We start from the raw sequence: 27,929 nt of genomic DNA on the forward strand, positions 1-27,929 counted from the left end.
CTGTTTTTTGAGCCACCCAGTGAGACGATTTGTTTAGTGCTAATGAGGGGTGAGCGTATTGGTCTGGGATCAGTTCTACAGCTGATGACTCCAAGGCTCAGGGGAGGCCTCAGGCAGACTATTTTAGGGCTGCGGAAGGGCCCGCACAGAAAGCCAGGGAATTCCGACACGCTTTGTGATCCCCTAATAAGGTTAATGCGAGTTTCTAGAGTGATCTGTCTTTGTTTGAGTACTGGGCAGCCAGCAGGGAGATTCAGACAGCAGCCGTGAGCGGGTCCCTCTTTCCCAGCTTGCCAGCAGGCTCCGTGCTCCTAGAAGCAAACCCTCCAGAGGCTCCGGACGCCGCGGCTGGATTGGAGACGACATGGGTTCCTCAGGGGACGACGGCTATCGGCTCCTCAATGAGTACACCAACGGCTTCATGGTGTCCCAGGTAGGATACGCTCTGTGGGACAAGCAGGGGAGTAGACTTCCGTTCATCACACTCACGTTCCACTGTGGGGGGTGTCGATCGAGAAAAATGATGAGTCTCCATCGTTTCAGGAGGTTTATTTCCCACCGGGAAAAACGTGCACCTGCAACATAGCCTCAGGAGGTCCTGAGGATGTGTGCCCAAGGTGGTCCGGGGGCAGCTTCGTTTTAGACATTTTAGGCAGACATGAGACGTCAATCAATATATGTGAGTACATTGGGCCGGGCGCGGTGCCTCACGCCTGTCATCTCAGCATTTTGGGAGGCTGAGGCGGGCAGATCACGAGGTCAGGAGTTCGAGACCAGCCTGGCCAATATGGTGAAACCCCGTCTCTACTGAAAATACACAAATTAGCTGGGCTTGGTGGTACATGACTGTAATCCCAGCTACTCGGGAGGCTGAGGCAGGAGAATGGCGTGAACCCGGGAGGCGGAGGTTGCAGTGAGCCGAGATCGTGCCACTGCACTCCAGCCTGGGCGACAGAGCGAGACTCTGTCTCAAAAAAAAAAAAAAAAAGAAAAAGAAAAAACAGAAACAAGAAAACCACCCACACACACACAAAACAAGAATGGTCAATGGTGAATTTTATGAATTTTACTTTAATGCAAACATAGAGATAAGTCAGAGATTTATTTTTTTATTTATTCTTTATTATTTTTTTTATTTTGAGACAGAGTCTTGCTCTGTCTCCCAGGCTGGAGTGCAGTGGTGTGATCTCGGCCCACTGCAGCCTCTGCCTCCCGGGTTCACGCCATTCTCCTGCCTCAGCCTCCCGAGGAGCTGGGATTACAGGCGCCCGCCACCAAGCCCGGCTAATTATTTTATTTTTAATTTTTATTTAATTATTTATTTATTTATTTTTCTGATATGGAGTTTCACTCTTGTTGCCTAGGCTGGAATGCAGTGGTATGATCTCAGCTCACTGCCACCTCCACCTCCCGGGTTCAAGCAGTTCTGCCTCAGCCTCCCGAATAGCTGGGATTACAGGCACCTGCCACCACGCCCAGCTAATTTTTTCTATTTTTGGTGGACGCGGGGTTTCACCATGTTGACCAGGCTGGTCTCAAACTCCTGATCTCAGGTGATCCACCCGCCTCGGCCTCCCAAAGTGCTAGGATTACAGGCACGTGCCATCACGTCCAACTAAGTTTTCTATTTTTTTTTTGGTTTTTTTTTTGAGACTGAGTCTTGCTCTGTCGCCCAGGCTGGAGCCCAGTGGCACAATCTCAGCTCACTGCAACCTCCGCCTCCCGGGTTCACGCCATTCTCCTGCCTCAGCCTCCCGAGGAGCTGGGACTACAGGCGCCCGCCACCTCGCCCGGCTAATTTTTTGTACTTTTAGTAGAGATGGGGTTTCACCATGTTAGCCAGGATGGTCTCGATCTCCTGACCTCGTGATCCACCTGCCTCGGCCTCCCAAAGTGCTGGGATTACAGGCGTGAGCTGCCGCGCCCGGCCTAATTTTTCTATTTTTTAGTAGAGGTGGGGGGGGTTTCACTATGTTGACCAGGCTGGTCTTGAACTCCTGACCTCAAGGGATCTGCCGGCCTCGGCCTCCCAAAGTGCTAGGATGACAGGCGTGAGCCGCTGCGCCCGGCCAGGATACGTTTATTTTTTTTAAAGCTCCCTCCACGAATGGGTGTTCAGTGCGTTGGGTAACGGTATTAAACAGTACAGTGGTCTTGATGAGGTGAGCCCAGATGTTGAACAACTGCAGTTTCCAAAGATCTAAAGAGGCGATTGGAATGAAAGCGTCTGTGGCTGACTTCATGGGCTGAGGGAATGGGCTTCTCTCATGCAATCGCCGTTTTTTTTTTTCTTGAGTAAAACTGCAGTTTTGACAACACACAACTCCACTGCTTCGTGACAGCAACACCAAGATGATGGCTGCAGGTGGTGGCGATGAGGATACTGAAACCAGCAGATCTTGGCCGGGCACGGTGGCTCACGCCTGTCATCTCGGCACTTAGGGAGGCTGAGGCGGGAGGATCACCTGAGGTCAGGAGTTTGAGACCATCCTGGCTAACACGGTGAAACCCCGTCTCTACTAGAAATACAAAAATTAGCCAGGCATGGTGGCAGGTGCCTGTCATCCCAGCTGCTCAGGAGGCTGAGGCAGGAGAATCCCTTGAACCCGGGAGGCGGAGGTTGCAGTGAGCCGAGATCCTGCCACTGCGCTCCAGCCTGGACGACACAGTGAGACTCTGTCTCAAAACAAAAACAGAAAAACCAGCAGCATTGTGCAAGGGGGTCATGTGCTGGTGGTATTTTGAGACGTCCGCAGCAGCTCTCATGTGACATGAAAATATCTGTGGGTTCTCTGTCAGCAAGCCACAGGATTTTTTGGTTTTTTGTTTTTGTTTTTGTTTTTTTTTTTCAGAGTTCCACTCTAGTTGCCCGGGCTGGAGTGCAGTGGCACGATCTTGGCTCACCGCAACCTCCGCCTCCCAGGTTTAAGCGATTCTGCTGCCTCAACCTCCCTAGTAGCTGGGATGACAGGCACCTGCCACCACCATGCCCGGATAATTTTGTATTTTTAGTACAGACGGGGATTCTCCAGGTCGGTCAGGCTGGTCTCGAACTCCCAACTCCTCAGTTGATCCACCTCGGCCTCCAAAGTGCTAGGATGACAGGTGTGAGCCACCGCACCCGGTGGCTCCCTCAGGCTCTTGTATCACAGCTGTGGCTTGAAGTACGCTCATGGTTGGCGGGAATAGCCCATCTTAGGAAGAGGTAGTGAAAATCAGAGTGAAATCTCTTCTCGTTCCTTGTTTGTAGAGCCCCTGAATTTTATCCCTAGGCCCCCAAGGGTTGGAAATACCTATTCCCCAGCCACCCATACATGGAGCAGCCTCCCGGGTTCAAGCGATTCTCCTGCCTCAACCTCCTGAGTACCTGGGATTACAGGTGCCTGCCACCAAGCCCAGCTAATTTATTTTTTATTTTTATTTACTTTTCTGATATGGAGTTTCACTGTTGTTGCCCAGGCTGGAGTGCCATGGCACAATCTCAGCTCTCTGCAAGCTCTGTCTCCCAGGTTCAAGCAGTTCTCCTGCCTCAGCCTCCCAAGTAGCTGGGATTACAGGCGCCCACCACCACGCCTGGCTCATTTTTTGTATTTTTGGTAGAGACGGGGTTTCACCGTGTTAGCCAGGCTGGTCTTGATCTCCTGACCTCAGGTGATCCGCCCACCTTGGCCTCTCAAAGTGCTAGGATGACAGGCACACGCCACCACGTCTGGCTAATTTTTCTATTTTTATTTTTATTTTTTTTTATTTTGAGACGGAGTCTCGCTCTGTCCTCCAGGCTGGAGTGTGGTGGCGCGATCTCGGCTCACCGCAAGCTCCGCCTCCCGGGTTCACGCTATTCTCCTGCCTCAGCCTCCCGAGTAGCTGGGACTACAGGCGCCGCCACCGCGATCGGCTAATTTTTTGTATGCCGGCTCATTTTTTGTATTTTTAGTAGAAACGGGGTTTCACCGTGGTAGCCAGGCTGGTCTCGATCTCCTGACCTCGTGATCCGCCCGCCTTGGCCTCTCAAAGTGCTGGGATGACATGCACGCGCCACCACGTCTGGCTAATTTTTCTATTTTTTAGTAGAGGTGGGTTTTTGTTACTGTCCCAGACAACAGTCATCTGCTCCCTTTGCCTCCTTTGACCCAGCCTGCTGGGGCTACTGACTGCTCATTCGAAGCCTGTCGCTGGTTCACAGGGGGTTTGCTGGGTCCGAAATCTTGGAAGAACAATCACTTTAGGGCACATGATACCATGTCATGGGAGCTGTCAGCAGTTGAACAGAACCAGAGTTAAGGCAGAGTTAATACCACCTTAAGAGGATCAAACTTAGTGCACCCTTAACAGAAACAATTAGCTAATGCAACTTTCATAGACCAAGAGTGAACACAGACATAAGAAGATAACATTGAGTATCCCCTTGGCTGGGTGCGGTGGCTCACGCGTGTCATCCCAGCACTTTGGGAGGCCGAGGCGGGTGGATCACAAGGTCAGGAGTTCGAGACCAGCCTGGCCAATATGGTGAAACCCCATCTCTACTAAAAATACAAAAATTACCTGGGCATGTTGGCAGGTGCCTGTAGTACCAGCTACTCAGGAGGCTGAGGCAGGAGAATCTCTTGAACCCTGGGAGGCAGAGGTTGCAGTGAGCCGAGATCACACCATAGCACTCCAGCCTGGCAGACAGACCCAGACCCAGTATCCTCAAAAAATAAAAAAAAGTGGGGCCTACGGGAGGGATAGCATTAGGAGAAATACCTAATGTAAGTGACAGATTGATGAGTGCAGCAAACCACCATGGCAGGTGTATACCCACAGCAGACCACCATGGCACGTGTATACCCACAGCAGACCACCATGGCAGGTGTATACCTACAGAACACCACCATGGCACATGTATACCTACAGCAGACCACCATGGCACGTGTATACCCACAGCAGACCACCATGGCAGGTGTATACCTACAGCAGAGCACCATGGCAGGTGTATACCTACAGCAAACCACCATGGCACATGTATACCTACAGCAGACCACCATGGCACGTGTATACCCACAGCAGACCACCATGGCAGGTGTATACCTACAGCAGAGCACCATGGCAGGTGTATACCTACAGCACACCACCATGGCACGTGTATACCCACAGCAGACCACCATGGCAGGTGTATACCCACAGCAGACCACCATGGCAGGTGTATACCTACAGCAGAGCACCATGGCAGGTGTATACCCACAGCAAACCACCATGGCACATGTATACCTACAGCACACCACCATGGCACGTGTATACCCACAGCAGATCACCATGACAGGTGTATACCCACAGCAGACCACCATGGCACGTGTATACCCACAGCAGACCACCGTGGCAGGTGTATACCCACAGCAGACCACCATGGCACATGTATACCTACAGCAAACAACCATGGCAGGTGTATACCCACAGCAAACCACCATGGCACATGTATACCTACAGCAAACCACCATGGCACGTGTATACCCACAGCAGACCACCATGGCACGTGTATACCCACAGCAGACCACCATGGCAGGTGTGTACCTACAGCAGATCACCATGGCAGGTGTATACCTACAGCAGAGCACCATGGCACATGTATACCTACAGCAAACCACCATGGCATGTGTATACCCACAGCAGACCACCATGGCAGGTGTATACCTACAGAACACCACCATGGCACATGTATACCCACAGCAGACCACCATGGCAGGTGTGTACCCACAGCAGACCACCATGGCACATGTATACCTACAGCAAACCACCATGGCAGGTGTATACCCACAGCAGACCACCATGGCAGGTGTATACCTACAGCAGACCACCATGGCACATGTATACCTACAGCAAACCACCATGGCAGGTGTATACCCACAGCAGACCACCATGGCACATGTATACCTACAGCAAACCACCATGGCAGGTGTATATTCACAGCAGACCACCATGGCAGGTGTATACCTACAGCACACCACCATGGCACATGTATACCCACAGCAGACCACCATGGCAGGTGTATACCTACAGCAGACCACCATGGCACGTGTATACCCACAGCAAACCACCATGGCAGGTGTATACCTACAGCAGACCAACATGGCACGTGTATACCCACAGCAGACCACCATGGCACATGTATACCTACAGCAGACCACCATGGCAGGTGTACACCTGCAGCAGACCACCATGGCAGATGTACACCTACAGCAGACCACCATGGCAGGTGTACACCTACAGCAGACCACCATGGCAGGTGTACACCTACAGCAGAGCACCATGGCAGGTGTACACCTACAGCAGACCACCATGGCAGGTGTATACCTACAGAACACCACCATGGCAGGTGTATACCTACAGAACACCACCATGGCACATGTATACCACAGCAGACCACCATGGCAGGTGTGTACCCACAGCAGACCACCATGGCAGGTGTATACCTACAGCAGACCGCCATGGCACATGTATACCAGTGTAACAAACCTGCATGTTCTGTACATGTATCCCAGAACTTAAAGTATAATAATAATAATAATAATAATAAAACTTTTTGGGAGCAGAAAAAAAAAGATCAAGCTTAGTACACCCTTAACAGAAACAATTAGTTAATGCAACTTTCATAGACCAAGAGTGAACATAGACGTAAGAAGATAACATTTAATATACCCTTAAAAGAACAATTAATTCACCCATCCCCAACAGGAATGAATACAACTTTAATGAATAAAACAGAACACAATGCTAGTTTTAAAAGGTTAATACAACATTAAAGAACAAGAATTCATATAGCTTTTTTGTTTTTTTAAAGACCGAGTCTCGCTCTGTCGCCCAGGCTGGAGTGCAGTGGTGCGATCTCAGCTCACTGCAACCTCCGCCTCCTGGGTTCATGCCATTCTCAGCCTTCTGAACAGGTGGGATTACAGGCATGCACCACGCCTGGCTACTTTTTGTATTTTTAGTAGAGACAGGGTTTTCCTGTGTTGGCCAGGCTGGTCTCGAACTCCTGACCTCAAGTGATCTGCCTGCCTCGGCCTCCCAAAGTGCTGGGATGACAGGTGTGAGCCATCGCGCCCGGCCTAATCTAGCTTTAATAGAAAAGGCGCTAATACAAGCTTAGTAGAATAAACTTGATGCAGACTTCCTGTAACAAGCAGTCAATGCAATCTTAAGCAAACAGGAATTAATAACAGCTTAACAAAAAAGGTAATACCACCTGAATAGAATACATCTTAATACAAGCTTCATAAGAACAAGAACTCATAAAACCTTAACAGAATAACCTAACACACCCTTAATAGAGTAATTAATTAATACAAATAAAACAGGAGCTAAGACAACCTTAATATAATTAACAGAATAACAACCATAAAAACTTAACGAAACAAGTTAACACAATCTTAATAGAATTATTATTAATTAATTATTAATTATTATTAATCCAACCTTAATAGAATAAAACTTTCTCTACCCTTAACAGAAAAAATTAGTTAATACAAAGTTATTAGAACAAGACCTGCTGGACGCAGTGGCTCACGGCTGTCATCCCAGCACTTTGGGAGGCTGAGGCGGGTGGATCACTTGAGGTCAGGAGTTCAAGACCAGCCTGGCCAACATGGAGAAACCCCGTCTCTACTAAAAATGGAAAACTTAGCTGGGTGTGGTGGTGGGCGCCTGTAATCCCATCTACTCGGGATGGGGAGGCAGGAGAATCACTTGAACCCAGGAGGCTGAGGTTATAGTGAGCTGAGATCGCGCCACCGTCCTCCAGCCTGGACGACAGAGCAAGACTGTCTCAAAAAGAGAGAGAGAGGACCATGCGTGGTGGCTCATGCCTGTCATCCCAGCACTTTGGGAGGCTGAGGAGGGCGGGTCACTTGAGGTCAGGAGGTCCAGACCGGCCTGGCTAACATGGTGAAACCCCGTCTTTACTAAAAATATAAAAATTAGCCGGGGATGGTGGGATAGGCCTGTAATCCCCGGGAGACTGAGGCAGGAGAATCGCTTGAACCCGGGAGGCGGAGGTTACGGTGAGCCGAGAAGGCGCCACTGCACTCCAGCCTGGGCGATGTAGTGGGACGTCATCTCAAAATACATACATAAATTAACATAAATAAATAAATAAATAAAAATGCCTGTTTTCCATAGTGGTGCAACCTCATTTGACTCCGTCTCAAAAAAAGAAAGAAAGAAAAAATGAATAAAAATGTAAATAAAACAATGCGTTCCTCCCCAGCCTGGCGTCCTATGGGGTGTTTCTGTGGCCATGGGTTCCCAGGGTCAGGCTGAGCGCTGACCTTTTATTTCTGCTCCTCCTTCAAGGTTCTCTTCGCCGCTTGCGAGCTGGGGGTGTTCGACCTTCTCGCCGAGGCCCCAGGGCCCCTGGACGTGGCAGCAGTGGCTGCAGGTGTGGAGGCCAGCTCCCACGGGACAGAGCTCCTGCTGGACACCTGCGTGTCCCTGAAGCTGTTGAAAGTGGAGACGAGGGCAGGAAAAGGTGAGGACAATGGGTGTTTTGAAGGAGGCATTTTAAGCGGGCCACCCTCTGCAGCCCATGTGTTTCGTACAAAGCCAGACCGTCTCCATCCCGGCTAACACCGCGAAACCCCATTTCTACTAAAAAAATACAAAACATTAGCCGGGCGTGGTGACGGGCGCCTGTCTTCTCAGCTACTGGGGAGGCTGAGGCAGGAGAACGGCGTGAACCCGGGAGGCAGAGGTTGCAGTGAGCCGAGATCGCACCCCTGCACTCCAGCCTGGGTGACAGAGCGAGATTCCGTCTGTATTTGCAGGTTTGGGGGTTCATGTGGTTTGTGTCGTAGCTACCGAGGTCTGCCCTGGGGACGTCAGAGCTGCCAGAGTGCGAGGCCCAGGCTGGGGGATTCCTTGAGCCCAGGAGTTCGAGAGCAGCCTGGGCCACGTCGCAAGACCCCATTTCTAAAAAAGACAGAAAAATTAACTGGGAGAGGTGGTATACACCTGTGGTCCCAGCTATTCAGAAAGCTGAGACAGAAGAATTGCTTGAACCTGAGAGGCAGAGGTTGCGGTGAGCCTGGGTAACTGAGCAAGACTGCATCTCAAAATAATAATAATAATAAAAAATAATAATAATAATAATAATAATACAAAAATGAACAGGGAGTCGTGGTACACGCCTGTGGTCCCAGCTACTCAGGAGGCTGAGGCAGGAGGATTGGTCCTGTGTCAAAACAAAACAAAACAAAAAACAAAACCATACACACACAAAAAAAACAGCCAGAGATGTTATGCGAATGATGGGGTTTCTTTCTTTCTTTTTTTTTTTTTTTGAGACGGAGTTTCACTCTGTCCCCAGGCTGGAGTACAATGGTGAGATCTCGGCTCCCTGTAACCTCTGCCTCCCCGGTTCAAGCGATTCTCCTGCCTCAGCCTCCTGAGTAACTGGGACTACAGGCGTGAGCCACGACACCTGGCTAATTTTTGTATTTTTAGTAGAGACGGGGTATCAGCATGTTGGCCAGGCTAGTGTCAAACTCCTGATCTCAGGTGATCCACCTGCCTCGACCTCCCAAAGTGCTGGGATTACAGGAGTGAGCCACCATGCCCGGCCCTCTCGCTCTGTTTTTGAGACAGAGTCTCGCTCTGTTGCCCAGGCTGGACTGCAGCGGTGCAATCTCGGCTCACTGCAACCTCTGCCTGCCGGGTTCAAGCGATTCTCCTGCCTCAGCCTCCCCAGTAGCTGAGATTACAGGCACCCGCCACCTGGCCAGGCTAGTTTTTGTATTTCTAGTAGACCAGGCTGGTCTCGAACTCCTGACCTCAGGTGATCCACCTGCCTCGGCCTCCCAAAGTGCTAGGATGACCGGCGTGAACCACCGTGCCCAGCCTCAATATGTTATTTTAGACACTCTGGGAAATGTAATGTGTGTTTTCTCTCGTGGTTCAACTGCATTTGTACTTCCTCCACCCAAAACTCTTGATGGGATTTGTCTAAACCGAACCTGACGGGGGTGCCAGCTGCCCCAGGTCACCTTTGTGCCTTCCACAGAACGCCCCAGCTGTGCGGGTGTTGGCGCTCCCAGGCAGGAATCATGTGGAAATCACCACGTTGGTGAGCTGGGGAGCGTCCGCCAGCAGGGACTCGGAATCTCACTGCTTTCTCCCTGTTCTTTTTTGTGTGTTTCAGCTTTCTATCAAAACACAGAGCTGTCCAGCGCCTACCTGACCAGGGTCAGCCCGACCTCACAATGCAACCTGCTAAAGTACATGGGCAGGACCAGTTACGGGTGCTGGGGCCACCTGGCAGATGCTGTGAGGTGGGGACTGCATCCAGGTGGTACCCCCGGGGGGCTGGTGAAGGGGCATTGGAGGAGGTGAAAGGCAAAGTTTCTTTTTTTTTTTTTTGAGACGGAGTCTCGCTCTGTCACCCAGGCTGGAGTGCAGTGGTACAGTCTTGGCTCACTGCAACCTCCGCCTCCTGGGTTCAAGCCATTCTCCTGCCTCAGCCTCCCGAGTAGCTGGGACAACAGACACCTGCCACCACGTCCAGCTAGAGACGGGGTTTCGCCATGTTAGCCAGGATGGTCTCAATCTCCTGACCTCCGGTGATCTGCCCACCTCAGCCTCCCAAAGTGCTGGGATTATAGGCGTGAGACACCGCACCCAGCCTTTTTAAAAATATATATATATATATATATATTTATTTATTGAATGGAGTCTCGCTCTGTCGACCAGTCTGGAGTGCAGTGGCGCCATCTCACCTCACCCAGCCTGAAATGGCAGATTTCTTGCAGAACCAGTCATGGAATTGCTAGAGTTGCTTACCCAGAGCAGACGGTAGAAATCACCTGGTGTGGCCGGGTGCGGTGGCTCACGCCTGTCATCCCAGCACTTTGGGAGGCCGAGGTGGGCAGATCACTTGAGGTCAGGAGTTCGAGACCAGCCTGGCCAACACAGTGAAACTTCCATCTCTACTAAAAATACAAAAAATTAGCCAGGCGTGGTGGCGGGTGCCTATAGTCCCAGCTACTCAGGAGGCTGAGGCGGGAGAATCGCTTGAACCCAGGAGTCAGAGATTGCAGTGAGCCAAGATAGTGCCATAGAATTCCAGCCTGGGCGACAGAGCGAGACTCCATCTCATAAAATAAGATAAGGCCGGGCACGGTGGCTCACACCTGTAATCCCAGCACTTTGGGAGGCCAACGCGGGCAGATCAAGAGGTCAGGAGTTCAAGACCAGCCTGACCAACATGGTGAAACCCCGTCTCTACTAAAAATACAAAAATTAGCCGGGCGCGGTAGCGGGCGCCTGTAGTCCCAGCTACTCGGGAGGCTGAGGCAGGAGAATAGCATGAACCTTGGAGGCAGAGGTTGCAGTGAGCCGAGATCATGCCGTTGCACTCCAGCGTGGGCGACTGAGATGAGATGAGATGAGATGAGATGAGATGAGATGAGATGATGAGATGAGATGAGATGAGATGAGATGAGATGAGATGATGAGATGAGATGAGATGAGATGAGATGGTGAGATGAGATGAGATGATGAGATGAGATGAGATGGTATGGTGAGGTGAGGTGACGTGAGGTGAGATGATGAGATGAGATGATGAGATGAGATGATGAGATGAGATGATGAGATGATGAGATGAGATGAGATGAGATGATGAGATGAGGTGAGAAGATGAGATGAGGTGAGATGATGAGATGAGATGAGATGAGATGATGAGATGAGATGATGAGATGAGATGAGATGATGAGATGAGATGATGAGATGAGGTGAGATGATGAGATGAGATGAGATGAGATGATGAGATGAGATGATGAGATGAGATGATGAGATGAGATGATGAGATGAGATGATGAGATGAGATGAGATGATGAGGTGAGATGATGAGATGAGATGATGAGATGAGATGATGAGATGAGATGAGATGATGAGATGAGATGATGAGATGAGATGATGAGATGATGAGATGGCATGAGATGAGATGTGATGAGATATGATGAGATGAGATGATATGAGATGATGAGATGAGATGAGATGATGAGATGAGATGAGATGATGAGATGAGGTGAGATGATGAGATGAGATGAGATGATGAGATGAGATGATGAGATGAGATGAGATGATGAGATGAGATGAGATGATGAGATGAGGTGAGATGATGAGATGAGATGAGATGAGATGATGAGATGAGATGATGAGATGAGATGATGAGATGAGATGAGATGATGAGATGAGATGATGAGATGAGATGATGAGATGAGATGAAATGATGAGATGAGATGATGAGGTGAGATGAGATGATGAGGTGAGATGAGATGATGAGATGAGATGAGATGATGAGATGAGATGAGATGAGATGAGATGATGAGATGAGATGAGATGATGAGATGAGATGAGATGATGAGATGAGATGAGATGATGAGATGAGGTGAGGTGAGATGAGATGAGATGATGAGATGAGATGAGATGATGAGATGAGATGATGAGATGATGAGATGAGATGATGAGATGAGATGATGAGATGATGAGATGAGATGAGATGATGAGATGAGATGAGATGAGATGATGAGATGAGATGAGATGATGAGATGAGATGAGATGATGAGATGAGATGAGATGATGAGATGAGGTGAGGTGAGGTGAGATGAGATGAGATGATGAGATGAGATGATGAGATGAGATGATGAGATGAGATGAGATGATGAGATGAGATGATGAGATGATGAGATGAGATGATGAGATGATGAGATGAGATGATGAGATGATGAGATGAGATGATGAGATGAGATGATGAGATGAGATGAGATGAGATGATGAGATGAGATGAGATGATGAGATAAGATGATGAGGTGAGACGAGATGATAAGATGATGAGGTGAGATGAGATGATGAGATGAGATGAGATGATGAGATGAGATGATGAGATGATGAGATGAGATGAGATGATGAGATGAGATGAGATGATGAGATGAGATGATGAGATGAGATGAGATGATGAGATGAGATAAGATGATGAGGTGAGATGAGATGATGAGATAAGATGAGATGATGAGATGATGAGGTGAGATGATGAGATGAGATGAGATGATGAGATGAGATGATGAGATGAGATGATGAGATGAGATGAGATGAGATGATGAGATGAGATGAGATGATGAGATAAGATGATGAGGTGAGATGAGATGATAAGATGATGAGGTGAGATGAGATGATGAGATGAGATGATGAGATGAGATGATGAGATGATGAGATGAGATGAGATGATGAGATGAGATGAGATGATGAGATGAGATGATGAGATGAGATGAGATGATGAGATGAGATAAGATGATGAGGTGAGATGAGATGATGAGATAAGATGAGATGATGAGATGATGAGGTGAGATGATGAGATGAGATGAGATGATGAGATGAGATGATGAGATGAGATGATGAGATGAGATGATGAGATGAGATGAGATGAGATGATGAGATGAGATGAGATGATGAGATAAGATGATGAGGTGAGATGAGATGATAAGATGATGAGGTGAGATGAGATGATGAGATGAGATGAGATGATGAGATGAGATGATGAGATGATGAGATGAGATGAGATGATGAGATGAGATGAGATGATGAGATGAGATGATGAGATGAGATGAGATGATGAGATGAGATAAGATGATGAGGTGAGATGAGATGATGAGATAAGATGATGAGGTGAGATGAGATGATGAGATGAGATGAGGTAGTTAAACAGCAGCCTTCCCTCTCTTTTCTTAGAGAAGGAAAGAACCAGTACCTGCAGACGTTTGGCGTTCCCGCTGAAGACCTTTTTACAGCCATCTACAGGTAACACCCATCACTTTGAAACCAACAACTCAGATAAGATTGTGTTTATTTCTAAAGGACTTAGGAGACCCAATCAATGTACTCAAACGGGATAACCCAGGAGGAAGTCACCATTTAGTTTAAAATAACACCCCCCACCCCCACTACCATCCCAGATTCTGATGTTCGAATGGATCCAGTTGTTGAGTGGGTGCAACTTGACCCTTCCTTCCAAAGGACTACTCACAAACTCAGTGTTTATGTAGAACATGGAGGCACCGGCCAGGCGCGGTGGCTCACGTCTGTCATCCCAGCACTTTGGGAGGCCGAGGTGGGCGGATCACCTGAGGTCAGGAGTTCGAGACCAGCCTGGCCAACACGGTGAAACCCCGTCTCTACTAAAAATGCAAAAGTTAACCGGGTGTGGTGGTGTGCACCTGTAATCCCAGCTACTCGGGAGGCTGAGGCAGGAGAATCGCTTGAACCTGGGAGGTGGAGGTTGCAGTGAGCTGAGATCACGCCATTGCACTGCAGCCTGGGCAACAAGAGTGAAACTCCAGGAGAGAGAGAGAGAGAGAGAGAGAGAGACAGAAAGAAAGAAAGAAAGAAAGAAAGAAAGGAAGGAAGGAAGGAAGGAAGGAAGGAAGGAAGGAAGGAAGGAAGGAAGGAAGGAAGGAAGGAAGGAAGGAAGGAAGGAAGGAAGGAAGGAAGGAAGGAAGGAAGGAAGGAAGGAAGGAAGGAAGGAAGGAAGGAAGGAAGGAAGGAAGGAAGGAAGGAAGGAAGGAAGGAAGGAAGGAAGGAAGGAAGGAAGGAAGGAAGGAAGGAAGGAAGGAAGGAAGGAAGGAAGGAAGGAAGGAAGGAAGGAAGGAAGGAAGGAAGGAAGGAAGGAAGGAAGGAAGGAAGGAAGGAAGGAAGGAAGGAAGGAAGGAAGGAAGGAAGGAAGGAAGGAAGGAAGGGAGAGAGAGAGAGAGAAAGAAAGAAAGAAAGAAAAGAAAAGAAAAGAAGAAAAGAAAAGAAAAGAAAAGAAAAGAAAAGAAAAGAAAAGAAAGAAAGAAAGAAAGAAAGAAAGAAAGAAAGAAAGAAGGAAGAGAAGAGAAGAGAAGAGAGAAGAAAGAAAAGGAGAGGAGAGGGGAGGGGAGGGGAGGGGAGGGGAGGGGAGGAGAGGAGAGGAGAGGAAAGGAAAGGAAAGGAAAAGAAAGAAGGGAAGGAGGGAAGGAGGGAAGGAGAGAAGGAGGGAAGGAGAAGGAAGGAAGGAGAAGGAAGGAAAGGAAGGAAAAGGAAAGAAGGGAAGGAAGGAAGGAAGAAAATAGAGGCCCAGTTTTTGATTTGGTCAGAGGTGAAGGTGAGGCCAGGGGAGACCCCAGTTCTTCACTTTGCTTTGTGGACGTGGACACAGCTTTGGCCTTTGCCTGAAGCTCTTACCTGGAATTCCAAGCCTGAAGCTCTTACCTGGAATTCCAAGGTGGAGGTGGATTGATGGGCCGGTCCAGGGTTCCAGCTGAGGCATGGAGTAGAGAAGCCTATGAAGGACAAGGGGATGCCTGAGGGGTTTGCCTGCCCCCCAGCCTCTCCTCTCCTCCCCTCCGCTCCCCTCTATTCCCCTCCCCTCTCCTCTCCTTCCATCCTGTTCCCTCTCTTCCTCTTCTGTCCTCCTCTCTTTCTCTCCTTTTCCTTCTCTCCTCTCTTTTTCTCTCCACCTCCCCCCTCCTCTCTCCCATCTTCCCTCTCTTGTCTCCTCTCCCTTCTCTCTTCTTCACTCTCTTCTTTCCTCTCCTCTCCTTTTCCCTCCCATCCCCTTTCATCCTCTTTCTCTTCTTTTCCTCTTCCTTTCTCCTCTCTTTCCTCCTTTCTTTCTCTTCCCTTCTCTCCTCTCTTTTCATTTCTACCTCTCCCGTCGCCTCCCTTCGCCTGCCTCTCTCCTTCTCCTCTCCCGTCTTCTCCTTTCTCTCGTCTTCCGTTTTCATGCCCCATATTTCCCCTCCTTTTTTCCTCCTCTCTTCTCCTTTCAGTCTTTCTTTCTCTCTTTCTTTCTTTCTTTTCCTTGTTTCTTTTTTTCCTTCCTACCTTCTTTCCTTTCTCCCTTCCTCCCTCCCTGTCTCCTTCCTTCCTCCCTTCCCTCCCTCCCACCCTCTCTACTTCCCTCCCTCACTTCCTTCCTTCCCCCCTTCCCTTAGTCCTTCCTTCCTTCCCTCCCACCCACCCTCTCTCCTTTCCTCCCTCCCTCACCCATTTCTTTCTTTTCCTTCCTTCCTTCCTTCCTTCCTTCCTTCCTTCCTTCCTTCCTTCCTTCCCTCCTTCCTTCCTCATTTCCTTTCTTTTTTCTTTTCTTTCTTTCTCTCTCTTTCTTTCTTTCTCTCCTTTCCTTTCTTCTTTCCTTTTTTCTTTTTCTCCTTCTTCCTTCCTTTCTTCATACATATGTGAATATATGTATACATGTGTACGTATATGTGTATATATGTATCTGTTTAGTGGGCACAAGTCCCCATCTCTTCCATGCTTACGTGTTGCGGTGTGGAGCCTGGGCTTTTAGTGTGGTCATCACCTGAATAGTGACTCTGGTACCTAAGAGGCAGTTTTTCAGCCCTCATTACTCTGAGGCAAACCCCCGCAGCAGGCTCTTTAAAGAGGACAGGAGGAGAGAGGGAGCTTGCAACACATGAGCTCTGTCCGCCTCCGTGTCCAGCTGTCCTTGGCTCCATCTCACCTCCCTCCCTTACTAGTTCCTGCCTTTTCTCTAGCCTCTTCCCCCACCACCTGAATTCCCACCTTCTGGGGCCCCTGCCCCAGGATATGTGGACCCCCCCCCCTTCCTGGATTTGTCCTCTGGAGCTGAGCTCTGTGGGTGGGGGGACATATTATCGACTTTCCCCTTAGAAAACATCTAAACTCCTCTTCGGATAGAAATCCCTTCCCATCGAGCGGGGAAATCCCTTCCCATCCAGAGAACAATGATGCGTTCTGACTCGACCCCGGGTTTCCCAGAGCTGCGTACCCTTTGGTGGCCGACCTCTTTGTCTCTGGTTCCCCCATCCCAAATGACTCCGTGTTCCATTTCACACATACGAAGCCCTCAGGTGCACCTGTGGGGTACAGCTCTGTTCTCAGCAGGGGGTTATGTACGCCCTTGCTCTGGACGCTTGCCCGGATCTTCACCGTCTTCACGAGCGTGGCTTTGCACGCCAGGTCTGAGGGTGAGCGGCTGCAGTTCATGCAAGCTCTGCAGGAGGTCTGGAGCGTCAACGGGAGAAGCGTGCTCACCGCCTTTGACCTTTCGGGGTTCCCACTTATGTGCGACCTTGGTGGTAGGTACCCCCCCAGCCCCCAAAACCTCACAGCTGTGTCTCCTGTTCTCTGTAGGGAGCGTGTTACCAATGTCTTTTCTTTTTTTTTTTTTTTTTTTTTTGAGATGGAGTCTCGCTCTGTCACCCAGGCTGGAGTGCAGTGGGACGATCTCAGCTCACTGCAACCTCCGCTTCCCAGGTTCAAGCAATTCTCCCACCTCAGCCTCCAGAGTAGCTGGGACTACAGGTGCAAGCTCCCCCACCCGGCTAATTTTTTGTATTTTTAGTAGAGACAGGGTTTCACCATGTTGGTCTCGATCTCTTGACCTCATGAGCTGCCTGCCTCGGCCTCCCAAAGTGCTGGGATGACAGGTGTGAGCCACCGCGCCCGGCCTAACAATGGCTTTTATTTTCTGCATTCTGATGCTTTGACATGTAGGGGATTTCTGGTCTTGGAGGAATCATTCCTCCCGGCACTGGGCACTTCCTAGAGTCAGCAAACATCTCCGCCGCAAGCACGCTTTTCTTTTATTTCTATTTTATCTTTTTTTTAGATGTAATCTTGCTCTATTGCCCAGGCTGGAGTACAGTGGTGCGATCTCGGTTCGTTGCAACCTCCGCCTCCCAGGTCAAGCAATTCTCCTGCCCCAGCCTCCCAAGTAGCTGGGATTACAGGTGCCCGCCACTATGCCAGGCTAATTTTTGGATTTTTTAAATAAAGACGGGGTTTTGCCATGTTGGCCAGGCTAGTCTGTATCTCTTGACCTCGTGATCCACCTGCCTTGGCCTCCGAAAATGCTGGGATGACAGGCATGAGCAACCATGCCTGGCCCCTATATTTTATCTTTTTTTTAGATGTAATCTTGCTCTATTGCCCAGGCTGGAGTACAGTGGTGTGATCTCAGCTCACTGCAAACCTCCGCCTCCCAGGTCAAGCAATTCTCCCGCCCCAGCCTCCCGAGTAGCTGGGATTACAGGTGCACGCCACTATGCCAGGCTAATTTTTGGATTTTTAAATAGAGACGGGGTTTTGCCATGTTGGCCAGGCTGCTCTGTATCTCTTGACCTCGTGATTGACCCGCCTCGGCCTCCCAAACTGCTGGGATGACAGGCGTGAGCCACCGTGCCCAGCCCCTATATTTTATTTTATTTTTTAGATGTAATCTTGCTCTATCGCCCAGGCTGGAGCGCAGTGGTGTGATCTCAGCTCACTGCAACCTCCGCCTCCCGGGTTCAAGCGATTCTCCTGCCTCAGCCTCCCGAGTAGCTGGGATCACAGGCGTCCGCCACCACGGCAGGCTAATTTTTGTATTTTTTTGATAGACACGGAGTTTTGCCACGTTGGCCAGGCTGGTGTCGAAGACCAGACACGGTGGAAGGACCCAAGTTCCTGGTTTGAACCCTTCATGGGTCCACGGTGCGTGGAGGGCGAGTGACGTCTTCCCGGTTCATCTCTGGGGGCCAGACACGCTTTGTCCTCTTCCAGGTGGCCCTGGAGCTCTGGCGAAGGAATGCCTGTCTCTGTATCCTGGATGTAAGGTCACCGTTTTCGACGTCCCAGAAGTGGTGCGGACGGCAAAGCAGCACTTCTCATTCCCGGAGGAGGAAGAGATTCACCTCCAGGAAGGTGTGTTGGTGTCTGTCAGGGAAGCAGAGACGTGTCTCATGGTTTCTCCGAGCACGGGGTGTGGCTGGACGCTTCTGGGAGATGATGAAGACGTCATGCGATTTTTTTTTTTTTTTTTTGAGACAGAGTCTCGCTCTGTCAGCCAGGCTGGAGCGCAGTGGCCGGATCTCAGCTCACTGCAAGCTCCGCCTCCCGGGTTCACGCCATTCTCCTGCCTCAGCCTCCCGAGTAGCTGGGACTACAGGCGCCGCCACCTCGCCCGGCTAGTTTTTTGTATTTTTAGTAGAGACGGGGTTTCACCATGTTAGCCAGGATGGTCTCGATCTCCTGACCTCGTGATCCGCCCGTCTCGGCCTCCCAAAGTGCTGGGATTACAGGCTTGAGCCACCACGCCTGGCCTGTCGTGGTTTTCTTCTTGCTCCCAACAACACCCTCAACTCCACACTGTCTGTTACTCATGATGGATGGAAAGCTGTGTGTAGGTATACAGCTTTCTTACAATTATTATTATCATTATTATTATTTGATACAGAGTCTTGCTCTGTCCCCCAGGCTGGAGTGCAGTGGTGCAATGTCAGCTCACTGCAACCTCCACCTCCCGGGTTCACGCGATTCTCCTGCCTCAGCCTCCCGAGTAGCTGGGATGACAGGCGCCCGCCACCTCGCCCGGCTAATTTTTGAACTTTTAGTAGAGACAGGGTTTCCCCATGTTGGCCAGGCTGGTCTCGAACTCCCGACCTCAGGTGATCTGCCCACCTCGGCCTCCTGAACTGCTGGGATTACAGGCTGGAGTTCAGTGGTGCAATCTCGGCTCATTGCAACCTCCACCTCCCGGCTTCAAGTGATTTTCCTGCCTCAGCCTCCCAAGTAGCTGGGATTACAGGTGCCCCCCACCACGCCCAGCTAGTTTTGTATTTTTAGTACAAACGGGGCTTCACCATGTTGGCCAGGCTGGTCTTGAACTCCCAGCCTCAGATGATCCACCCACCTCGGCCTCCCAAAGTGCTGGGATGACAGGTGTGAGCCACCGTGCCCAACCAGGTGAGTTTTTTAGTGGTGAATTCTGAGATTTTGTTACACCCATCCCCCGAGCCATGTGCACTGTACTCAATATGTACTGTTTTTAAAAAATTATTTTATTTTATTTATTTATTTTTGAGACAAAGTTTGCATCTGTCGCCCAAGCTGGAGTATAGTGGAACCATCTCGGCTCTCTGCACCCACCACCTCCCCAGTTCAAGCAATTCTCCTGCCTCAGCCTCCTGAGTAGCTGGGATGACGGTGCCTGCTACCACACACCTGACTAAATTTTGTACTTTTTAGTACAGGTGGGATTTCATCATGTTGGACAGGCCGGTCTCAAACTCCTGACCTCGGGTGATCTGCCCGCCTCAGCCTCCCAAAGTGCTGGGATGACAGGCGTGAACCATCGTGCCCGACTTTTCTTTTTCTTTTCTTTTCTTTTTTTTTTTTTTTTGAGAGTCTTTTATCCCTCACCCACCTCCCACATTTCACCCTGAGTCCCCGAAATTCTTTGTCTCATTTGTATGTCTTTGCATCTTCGTATCTTAGCTCCCACTTGTAAGTGAAAACATCCAATAGTTTTTTTTCATTCCTGAGTTCCTTCATGTAAAACGGTGGCCTCCAGCTCCATCCAAGTTGCTGCGAAGGCATTATTTCTTTCCGTTTTATGACTGAGTTGTATTCCATGGAGAAAACATCAAATCGAACTAGCTTGGTCACGAGAGGCTGAGATGAGACCTGAAGGATGAGAAGAACCTGGTTTATGTGAAAGAAACAGCACGCTGGCCGGGCGCGGTGGCTCACGCCTGTAATCCCAGCACTTTGGGAGGCCGAGGTGGGCGGATCACAAGGTCAAGAGATCAAGACCATCCTGGCTAAGACGGAGAAACCCCGTCTCTGCTAAAAATTAGAAAATTAGCCGGGCGAGGTGGCAGACACCTGTAGTCCCAGCTACTGTGGAGCTGAGGCAGGAGAATGGCGTGAATCTGGGAGGCGGAGCTTGCAGTGAGCCCAGATGGTGCCACCGCACTCCAGCCTGGGTGACAGTGTGAGACTCTGTCTCAAAAAAAAAAAAAAAAAAAAAAAGAGGTAAGGCCCAGGGCAGTGACCCCTGCTTGTCATCCAAGCACTTTAGGAGGCCGAGGTGGGTGGCTCACTTGAGCTCAGAAGTTTACCATCAGCCTGGGTAACATGGTGAGACCCTGTCTCTACAAAAAAAAAAAAAAAAAAAATTAGCCAGGTGTAGCCATGCACAGCTGTGGCCCCAGCTGTTCCGGAGGTCGAACTGGGAGGATCGCCTGAGCGTGGCAGGTGCAGGCTGCAGTGAGCCATGATCGTGCCACTGCACTCCAGCCTGGGCGACAGAGCGAGACTTTATCTCAAAAATAAAAAAATAAAAAAAATGAAAGAGTTTGTAGCAACACTTGTTGGTTGGATAGGACCTGAGAGAAAATGTTTTTTTTGTTCATGGTTTTGCAACCTGAACAACTGTTAGGATACCTTATGGTTTAATGGGAAGCACCCAGGGTTGGAATCTGGAAGCTGCACGTGAGTTCCATTTACCATGAGACCCCAGGCAAACTGCCTGCTTTCTGTGACACATAGTCACATCATTTCTCCTTCCTTCCTTCCTTCCTTCCTTCCTTCCTTCCTTCCTTCCTTCCTTCCTTCCTTCTTTCCTTCCTTCCTTTCTTTCCTTTCTTTCCTTTCTTTCTCTTCTTTCTTTCTCTCTGTCTCTCTCCTTCCTTCCTTCCTTCCCTCCCTCCCTCTCTCCCTCCTTTCTCTCTCTTTCTTTCTCTTTCTTTCTTTCTTTCGTTCTTTCTTTCTCTTTCTTTCTTTCTTTCTTTCTTTCTTTCTTTCTTTCTTTCTTTCTTTCTTTCTTTCTTTCTTTTCTTTCCTTTCTTTCTTTCCTTTCTTTCCTTCCTTCCTTTCTTTCTCTCTCTTTCTTTCTTTCTTCTCTTTCTTTCTTTCTCTTCTTTCTCTCTGTCTCTCTGTCTCTTTCCTTCCTTCCTTCCCTCCCTCCCTCCCTCCTTCCTTCCTTCCCTCCCTCCTTCTTTCTTTTCTTTTTTCTTTTCTTTTCTCTCCCTTCCCTTCCCTTTCCTTCCCTTCCCTTCCCTCCCCTTCCCTCCCCCTCCCTCCCCCTCCCCACTCCTCTCCCTCCCTCCCCCCCCTTTTTTCTTGACTGAGTTTCGCTCTTGTCGCCCAGGCTGGAGTGCAGTGGCGGGATTTTGGCTCACTGCAAACTCCACCTCCCAGATTCAAGAGATTCTTCTGCCTCAGCCTCCCGAGTACCTGGGACTACAGACCTGTGCCACCATATCCAGCTAATTTTTTTTTTTTTTTTTTTTTTTTGAGACGGAGTCTTGCTCTGTCACCCAGGCTGGAGTGCAGTGGTGCGATCTCGACCCACTGCAAGCTCTGCCTCCTGGGTTCATGCCATTCTCCTGCCTCAGCCTCCCGAGTAGCTGGGACTACAGCGGCCCGCCACGAGGCCCGGCTAATATTTTTTTGTATTTTTAGTAGAGACGGGGTTTCACCGTGTTAGCCAGGATGATCTCGATCTCCTGACCTTGTGATCTGCCCACCTCAGGCTCCCAAAGTGCTGGGATTATAGGTGTGAGCCACCGTGTCCGGCCTTTTTTTTAAAAAAAAAATTTATTTATTTATTTATTTTTTGAAGTGGAGTCTCGCTCTGTCGACCAGTCTGGAGTGCAGTGGCACTGTCTCAGCTCACTGCAACCTCTGCCTCCCGGTTCAAGCAGTTCTCTGCCTCAGCCTCCTAAGTCGCTGAGATTATAGGCACCCACCACCATGCCCAGCTAATTTTTGTATTTTTAGTAGATAGGGTTTCACCGTATTAGCCAGGATGGTCTCGATCTCCTGACCTTGTGATCCACCTGCCTCGGCCTCCCAAAGTTCTGGGATGACAGGCGTGAGCCACCGCGCCTGGCCTGAGTTAACTCTTTCCTGCACAGAGCTCACCAAGATCTCTCCCAAGTTTGGCACCTTATGACTTTGCAGGAAACGTATGACGAGACTTGAGTGTTTGACATCACACATGTAAAAGATAAAGGGTGACTCTTCGGTGTTTACTCCAAATCTGGGAACGGGTCTTGACTGGAGGTTCAGTTCAACTCATCAGATAGCAGGTGCTGACCGAATTCCCAGGGCCTCCTGGAATCCACGGCTTTGAGTCATAATAGCAGGTGTACTTTTGCAGGAGACATCAGAAAGAAAGAAATCACAACACGGGCCAGGCATGGTGGCTCACACCTGTAATCCCAGCACTTTGGGAGACTGAGGCGGGTGGATCACCTGAAGTTGGGAGTTCGAGACCAGCCTCAGCAACGTGGAGAAATCCTGTCTCGACTAAAAATACAAAAATTAGCCCGGTGTGGTGGTGCATGTCTGTAATCCCAGCTACTTGGGAGGTTGAGGCAAGAGAATCGCTTGAACCCAGGAGGTGGAGGTGGTGGTGAGCTGAGATCGGGCCATTGCACTCCAGCCTGGGCGACAAGAGCAAAACTCCATCTCAAACAAAACAACAAAACAAAAAAGAAATCATAACATGATTTTTTAAAGGAGAAGGAGAGAGGTCCACCCATCCTGATGGTCCATGAGGACGTGGGCACAGCCTCTGTGTGTGTTGGGGACAGTGTCCCAGCTCTCCTGTGAGGTCCACCCATCCTGATCTGTGAGGATGTGGGTACAGCCTCTGTGTGTGAAGGGGACAGTGTCCCAGCTCTCCTGTGAGGTCCACCCATCCTGATGGTCCATGAGGATGTGGGTACAGCCTCTGTGTGTGAAGGGGACAGTGTCCCAGTTCTCCTGTGAGGTCCACCCATCCTGATGGTCCATGAGGATGTGGGTACAGCCTCTGTGTGTGAAGGAGACAGTGTCCCAGTTCTCCTGTGAGGTCCACCCATCCTGATGGTCCATGAGGACGTGAGTACAGCCTCTGTGTGTGAAGGAGACCGTGTCCCAGTTCTCCTGTGAGGTCCACCCATCCTGATGGTCCATGAGGACGTGAGCACAGCCTCTGTGTGTGAAGGAGACAGTGTCCCAGCTCTCCTGTGAGGTCCACCCATCCTGATGGTCCATGAGGATGTGGGTACAGCCTCTGTGTGTGAAGGAGACAGTGTCCCAGTTCTCCTGTGAGGTCCACCCATCCTGATGGTCCATGAGGACGTGAGCACAGCCTCTGTGTGTGTGTTGGGGACAGTGTCCCAGCTCTCCTGTGAGGTCCACGTATCCTGATGGTCCATGAGGACGTGAGCACAGCCTCTGTGTGTGAAGGGGACAGTGTCCCAGTTCTCCTGTGAGGTCCACCCATCCTGATGGCCCATGAGGACGTGAGCACGGCCTCTGTGTGTGAAGGGGACAGTGTCCCAGTTCTCCTGTGAGGTCCACCCATCCTGATGGTCCATGAGGACGTGAGCACAGCCTCTGTGTGTGAAGGGGACAGTGTCCCAGTTCTCCTGTGAGGTCCACCCATCCTGATGGTTCATGAGGACGTGAGCACAGCCTCTGTGTGTGTGTGTTGGAGACACATATCATTCAGTATTTTCTTATCTTTCTCCTGAGCCTTTTTGTTTTTCAAGGCTAGATCTGCAGGTCACTAGCCTGGAAGACCTGGGAAAGGTATGACCCATCCCGGTGACCTTTTCTACCTGAAATAGGTTTAGTCAAATGGGATTGGATGGCAGGCTGACCTCAGGGTGCCTGTCCTATTGCCCTGTGTTCCAGGGGATTTCTTTAAAGACCCTCTTCCGGAAGCAGATCTGTACATCCTGGCCAGGATCCTCCATGACTGGGCAGATGGAAAATGTTCACACCTGCTGGAGAGGGTCTACCATACTTGCAAGCCAGGTAAGCTGTAGGGTTTGCATATCAGCTGTGCTTGTGACTCGGGGCAGAACTACACGAGTCACATTGAGAAGGCAGGCACTGAAACCATCCCACAGGTAAGTGTAGACATCCTGCCAAAAGGCTTTCCTTTTAGATAACTACCTATAAGAAATAGAGTCCTAATTTCTCTTCTATTGATAAAACCACATAAAGATGGAAAAACTGAAAGGTCCTCTGAAACTTCAGTGGCCTCACTTTGGTGAAACTGTTTCAGAATTAGGCTAGTATTTGTGTGTGTCATGAGGACAGTGCCTCACTGACTTCTGAGGTCCACCTATCCTGATGGTCCGTGAAGATGTGGGCACAGCCTGTGTGTGTGTGAAGGGGACAGTGTCCCAGTTCTCCTGTGAGGTCCACCCATCCTGATGGTCCATGAGGACGTGGACACAGCCTCTGTGTGTGTGTGTGAAGGAGACAGTTTCCCAGTTCTCCTGTGAGCTCCAATCATCCTGATGGTTCATGAGGATGTGGGTACAGCCTGTGTGTGTGAGATGGGGACAGTGTCCCAGCTCTCCTGTGAGGTCCACTCATCCTGATGATTCATGAGGATGTGGGCACAGCCTCTGTGTGTGTGTGAAGGAGACAGAGTCCTAGCTCTCCTGTGAGGTCCACTCATCCTGATGGTCTATGAGGACGTGGGCACACCCTCTGTGTGTGAGATGGGGACAGTGTCCTAGCTATCCTGTGAGGTCCACTCATCCTGATGGTTCATGAGGACATGGGCACAGCCTGTGTGTGTGAGATGGGGACAGTGTTCCAGCTCTCATGTGAGGTCCACTTATCCTGATGGTTCATGAGGATGTGGGCACAGCCTCTGTGGGTGAGATGGGGACAGTGTCCTAGCTCTCCTGTGAGGTCCACTCATCCTGATGGTTCACGAGGACGTGGGCACAGCCTCTGTGTGTGAGATGGGGACAGTGTCCCAATTCTCCTGTGAGGTCCACTCATCCTGATGGTTCATGAGGACGTGGGTACAGCCTCTGTGGGTGAGATGGGGACAGTGTCCTAGCTCTCCTGTGAGGTCCACTCATCCTGATGGTTCATGAGGACGTGGGCACAGCCTCTGTGTGTGTGAGATGGGGACAGTGTCCCAGTTCTCCTGTGAGGTCCACTCATCCTGATGGTTCATGAGGACGTGGGTACAGCCTCTGTGTCTGTGTTGGAGACAGTGTCCCAGTTCTCCTGTGAGGTCCACCCATCTGGTGGTTCATGAGGATGTGGGCACAGCCTCTGTGTGTGTGTGAAGGGGACAGTGTCCCTGCTGTCTGTTCTGTGAGGTCCGTCTATTCTGTGATATTCCATAAAGACGTGGGCACAGCCTCTGAGTGTGTGATGGAGACAGTGCTCTGACTGTCCTCTGAAGTCTGGTTGTCCTTATGGTTCACTGGGACTTTGGCACAGTCTGTGTGTGTGATGTGGACTGTGCCCCTCCCTTTCTAGGTGGTGGCATTCTGGTAATTGAAAGCCTCCTGGATGAAGACAGGCGGGGCCCTCTGCTCACGCAGCTCTACTCTCTGAACATGCTTGTGCAGACAGAAGGGCAGGAGAGGACCCCCACCCACTACCACATGCTCCTCTCCTCTGCTGGCTTCAGAGACTTCCAGTTTAAGAAAACAGGAGCCATTTATGATGCCATTTTAGTCAGGAAATAACTTTTTCTTGTGATCTGGAACTACTGTCAAAGCACACAAGACATAATAATAAAGAGATGTATCTCCAGTGGCTTCTTGTTCTTGGTGTTCACACGATAAGTGACTGGAGGTTTCTATGGACAGGGTTGGACTGCCTCTACTTTGTAGATTGTTTCCCGGGCTTTACTGAGGACCACACTGATGGGGGTGGGAGAGCTCAGCTTTGACATTGACCGTAGGCAATGTTTGGGTCCTCTTCATGCTTTAAGGTGGGGCTGCAGTGTTCACCTTGAGAGGTGTCTGTTAGAAGCTTCATCCTGAACAGAACTTTGGCACCAGTGATGGATGTAGCAACAATGGGTGTCTATGAAATATGAGGTTCTCCTTTCAGGCTGCCTTGCACAGCTCTGTGAAGTATTAGTGATGCCATTTCAACAGTGAGAAGTGTTCAACAGTGAGACAAGCTTTCTGTCTCTCTTTCTTTCTGCCCTAGACAGTCCTGTCTGTCTCTCCTGTATGGATCTGTACTCAAATCTTTCCATGTAGCCGCCATGAGAACACAGGCATTTGCCGTCAGATTAGATCACGCCCCATCTGTGGATACAGAGAAATCAGCAGAAGATGTTACTGAGGAGGAAAAGATTTCCCTCCTACCAATCTCGTACCCATCTCTCCCTGGGCCTCTTCCATGATGTCAACAAGGTTTTCTACTTCTTGTTTTCCTCTAGTGTACGTTTTAGATGATTTTGGTACTTTCTTTACTCTCAGTCTAAACACTTTTTTTTTTTTTCAACTAAAAAGATGAGAAAACAAAACAAATGGAATAATTGTCAAAGCAAGTTGTCGTGGGTTGAATTCTGTCCCCCAAAAGATCTGTCCAGGCTGTGGCTCCTGGAACCTGTGAATGGGATCTTATTTAGAAGTAAGATCGGCCGGGCACGGTGGGTCATGCCTGTCATCCCAGCACTTTGGGAGGCCCAGGAGGGCAGATCACCTGAGGTTGGGAGTTTGAGACCAGCCTGATCAACATGGAGAAACCCTGTCTCTACTAAAAATACAAAATTAGCTGGGCATGGTGGCACATGCCTGTAATCCCAGCTACTAGGGAGGCTGAGGCAGGAGAATCGCTTGAACCTGGGAGGCAGAGGTTCTGGTGAGCTGAGATTGTGCCACTGCACTCCAGCCTGGGCAACAAGAGTGAAGCTCTGTCTCAAAAAAAAAAAAAAAAAAAAAAAAAAAAAAAAAGAAGTAAGATCTTTGCTGATGAAATCAAGTTAAGATGAGATCATTAGGGTGAGCTCAAAATCCAATATGACTGATGTACTTATAAAAAAAAAAAGAGACAGCCAGGCGTGGTGGTTCACGCCTGTAATCCCAGCACTTTGGGAGGCCGAGGTAGGTGGATCACCTGAGGTTAGCAGTTCGAGACCAGCCTGACCAACATGGAGAAACCCTGTCTCTACTAAAAATACAAAAAAGTAGTCGGGTGTGGTGGGGTACGCCTGTAATTCCAGCTACTTGGGAGGCTGAGGCAGGAGAATCACTTGAACCTGGGAGGTGGAGGTTGCGGTGAGCCGAGATCGTGCCATTGCACTCCAGCCTGGGCAACAAGAGTGAAACTCCATCTCAGAAACAAAACAAAACAATACAAAACAAAAA

The 27,929-nt window shown here is 49.7% G+C and overlaps 1 protein-coding gene across 1 annotated transcript; it reads left to right on the forward strand.

Annotated features, from left to right (window-relative positions):
- LOC105478259 (acetylserotonin O-methyltransferase) lies at positions 1 to 26,358 on the forward strand. Its single transcript, XM_071089409.1, has 8 exons — positions 1 to 433; positions 8,326 to 8,500; positions 10,169 to 10,298; positions 13,753 to 13,821; positions 16,984 to 17,102; positions 18,568 to 18,708; positions 24,478 to 24,600; positions 26,080 to 26,358. Exons 1-8 carry the CDS (start codon positions 365 to 367, stop codon positions 26,289 to 26,291), a joined length of 1,038 nt encoding a protein of 345 aa, XP_070945510.1. The 5' UTR covers positions 1 to 364; the 3' UTR covers positions 26,292 to 26,358.
- Positions 26,359 to 27,929: the final 1,571 nt, after the last annotated feature.

Source organism: Macaca nemestrina, chromosome Y (genome assembly GCF_043159975.1).
Source record: "Macaca nemestrina isolate mMacNem1 chromosome Y, mMacNem.hap1, whole genome shotgun sequence".
NCBI classification, from domain to species: domain Eukaryota; kingdom Metazoa; phylum Chordata; class Mammalia; order Primates; family Cercopithecidae; genus Macaca; species Macaca nemestrina.